Source organism: Aegilops tauschii, chromosome 3 (assembly GCF_002575655.3).
Source record: "Aegilops tauschii subsp. strangulata cultivar AL8/78 chromosome 3, Aet v6.0, whole genome shotgun sequence".
Classification (NCBI taxonomy): domain Eukaryota; kingdom Viridiplantae; phylum Streptophyta; class Magnoliopsida; order Poales; family Poaceae; genus Aegilops; species Aegilops tauschii.
In genome coordinates, this window is record NC_053037.3 from 65,290,928 (window position 1) to 65,293,587 (window position 2,660).

Sequence of the window (2,660 nt, forward strand, 5' to 3'; positions counted from 1 at the left end):
TCAGTGGTCATTAGTAGTGCAACATTATAGGAGTCTTTTTTACCTAAAGAGGCTAGCACAGGACTTTTCCAATCGGTTAACCATGTCGGAATTGCAGGAAAAAAGACACGGAGAGGCCCGCGAGGGTATAAGATTCCTGATATGAGCCATACAGGAGCAACACACACAGCATGACGGCGACGGGGGATGGCATTATTGGCATCCAGAGACTCGGCAGATTCCGCCGGATTCCGGGTGCAGTTAAATACGCCAGCGCTCCCGGCGCCTGATTGAATTGTCAATACCTTAAAGGGGGACGATGCCAATGCGTCGCCGTCGTCGGCACAGGTGTGCGCTCCCCAGCAAATCGCTAGTCCCCCGCCACACCTTTCTCCCCTATTAAGCCCCGGATGCTACGTCTCCCCGCAGTCCACACCATCGTCTTATCTCGGGGCCAGGGCCAGAGCCAGAGGAATTGTTTCCTTCTTCTACCTTCGTTCGGTCGAGCTTGTGCGCCGCCGATCGGCATGGCGAGGAAATGCTCGAGCTGCGGCCACAATGGCCACAACTCGAGGACCTGCAGCGGGCACCGAGGCGTTGAGAGCGGCGGCGGTGGGCTGAGGCTGTTCGGGGTGCAGCTGCAGGTGGGCGCTGCGCCTCTCAAGAAGAGCTTCAGCATGGAGTGCCTGTCGTCATCGGCGTCGGCCTACTACGCGGCGGCGGCGGCCGTGGGTGTCGCCGCGTCCAACTCGTCGTCGTCCGTGTCGTCGTCGTCGTCGCTCGTCTCGGTGGAGGAGAGCCCGGAGAAGATGGGCCACGGGTACCTCTCCGACGGGCTCATGGGCAGGGCTCAAGAGAGGAAGAAAGGTGAGTTCGTGTGTGTATGTAACTACGTATACCATGCTGAAGATTCTTAGATGCATGAGTGTTTGGATCCTCTTCTCCAATTAGTTGCTGTCCATCAATTTGTCAGCCAACTTGACGAGGGATAGCATGGCAGCTGACTTTGTTAGTTCAGACCGGGGTTGCAACTAGCAACTTCCATCCCTGCAGCTACTTGGTCATTTATTTCAGAGTAGTACTAGAATTAAGTGCCATGTTTTTCACCTTAATAAATAAGATGTCAAATTAGGTTCATATCACTGTACTGAACTTGTAAGTGGATCGTGAGCAGGTGTTCCATGGACCGAGGACGAGCACCGGAGGTTCCTGGCCGGCCTGGAGAAGCTGGGGAAAGGCGACTGGCGAGGCATCTCCCGGCACTTCGTCACCACACGCACGCCGACGCAGGTGGCCAGCCACGCCCAGAAGTACTTCCTCCGGCAGGCCGGCCTCGCGCAGAAGAAGCGGCGGTCCAGCCTCTTCGACGTCGTACGTGCTACCCCTCATCGTCATCCTCGTTGCACTTGCACTTGCACGTAGTAGTAGAAGTAATAACTAAACAGCTGACATGGTACGGCCTCTTCCTATGTTTGCTTCAGGTCGAGAGAAATGGCGACAGGGGAGCCACCGAGCGCCGTCACAGGCTGAAACCCGATGTCACCAGCTCTGTAGACGCGATGGGATTAACATTCCCAGCTCTTTCCCTGGGCGCCAGCCGGCCGAGGCCGGACGCCGCGCTACCGCCGTGCCTGACTCTGATGCCGAGCTGCTCGTCGCCGTCGTCGGCGCCGAGCCGCGCACCGAAGCTCCCTCCTTCCCTGGGCCTGGTGTCACATGCAAATCCTCCTCGGCAGGCGCCTGACCTGGAGCTAAAGATCTCGTCGACGGCCGCCCGGAAGACCGACCAGCAGGCCGGCGCCGCCGCCGGCTCGTCGCCGCCTTTTTTCGGAACCATCAGGGTCACCTAGAGCGAGCAAAAGACAACCCACCGAAGCGACGGCTGAAAAGAGATCTTTCCGTAGACGACGACGACGACGAAGAACAAGAAGAAGAAAGAGCTTTTGCTAGTGGCGTGCTACATTAACAGTAGTATGTCAGTCTAAGTGTGCGTGTGTTGCTGGCACGGCATTAAGAAATGCCATCACCGATCCATCCATAACCATCCTGTATTATCACCATCACAAGGCCCAACTTTACTGGCCTAATTTAGCCATGCAAATAAACAAGGAACGGGCCTCATTAGCACCATCTTTATGTTGACACAAAGGCAAAGCAGCCAGTGGGTGGTCTTTGTCTCTAGCGCGCCGGGGGAGAAGGTGAGGCATGAGCTCACAAAATATTCACCTGTGGATCACTGACAAGGACGCGTGGCCAATCACAGGCGACGTTCAAGATTTCTGCAACAGTAAATATAATGATGGATTGATGATGATGATATGGTTCGGTAGCCTTGGTGGACTAAAATGGAGCTGCATAATTCACCCGCACCGGTCGTGTCCGTGTCGTTGAAGATCTGGGGCGTGGAATAGGATCCCGATGTGCACCAATGGCGTCCGGTGACTGGCGCCGGAGGTGACAGGTGGCGGCAGCGAGCTCGTTGCTTGCTAAGTTGGCACGACGAACCACGGTGGTTGGCGCCCGCGACATGCGTCGCTCTCCTGAGATGGATGGATGTTCCGGCGTTGCGCGAGAATTTCTTTCCTATTCTAATCTAAAGTTTCGATCTGCTCTATCTTGGCGGTCTCGTCAGGTGGCACGAGTGGTAATTCGTTGCTTTGGCGATGATGATGCCATTTACC

General features: G+C 55.9%; 1 protein-coding gene across 1 annotated transcript; it reads left to right on the forward strand.

Annotated features, from left to right (window-relative positions):
- The first annotated feature begins 276 nt into the window (after positions 1–276).
- On the forward strand, positions 277–2,109 carry LOC109738954 (uncharacterized). Its single transcript, XM_020298042.4, has 3 exons — positions 277–846; positions 1,154–1,350; positions 1,461–2,109. Exons 1-3 carry the CDS (start codon positions 390–392, stop codon positions 1,827–1,829), a joined length of 1,023 nt encoding a protein of 340 aa, XP_020153631.2. The 5' UTR covers positions 277–389; the 3' UTR covers positions 1,830–2,109.
- Positions 2,110–2,660: the final 551 nt, after the last annotated feature.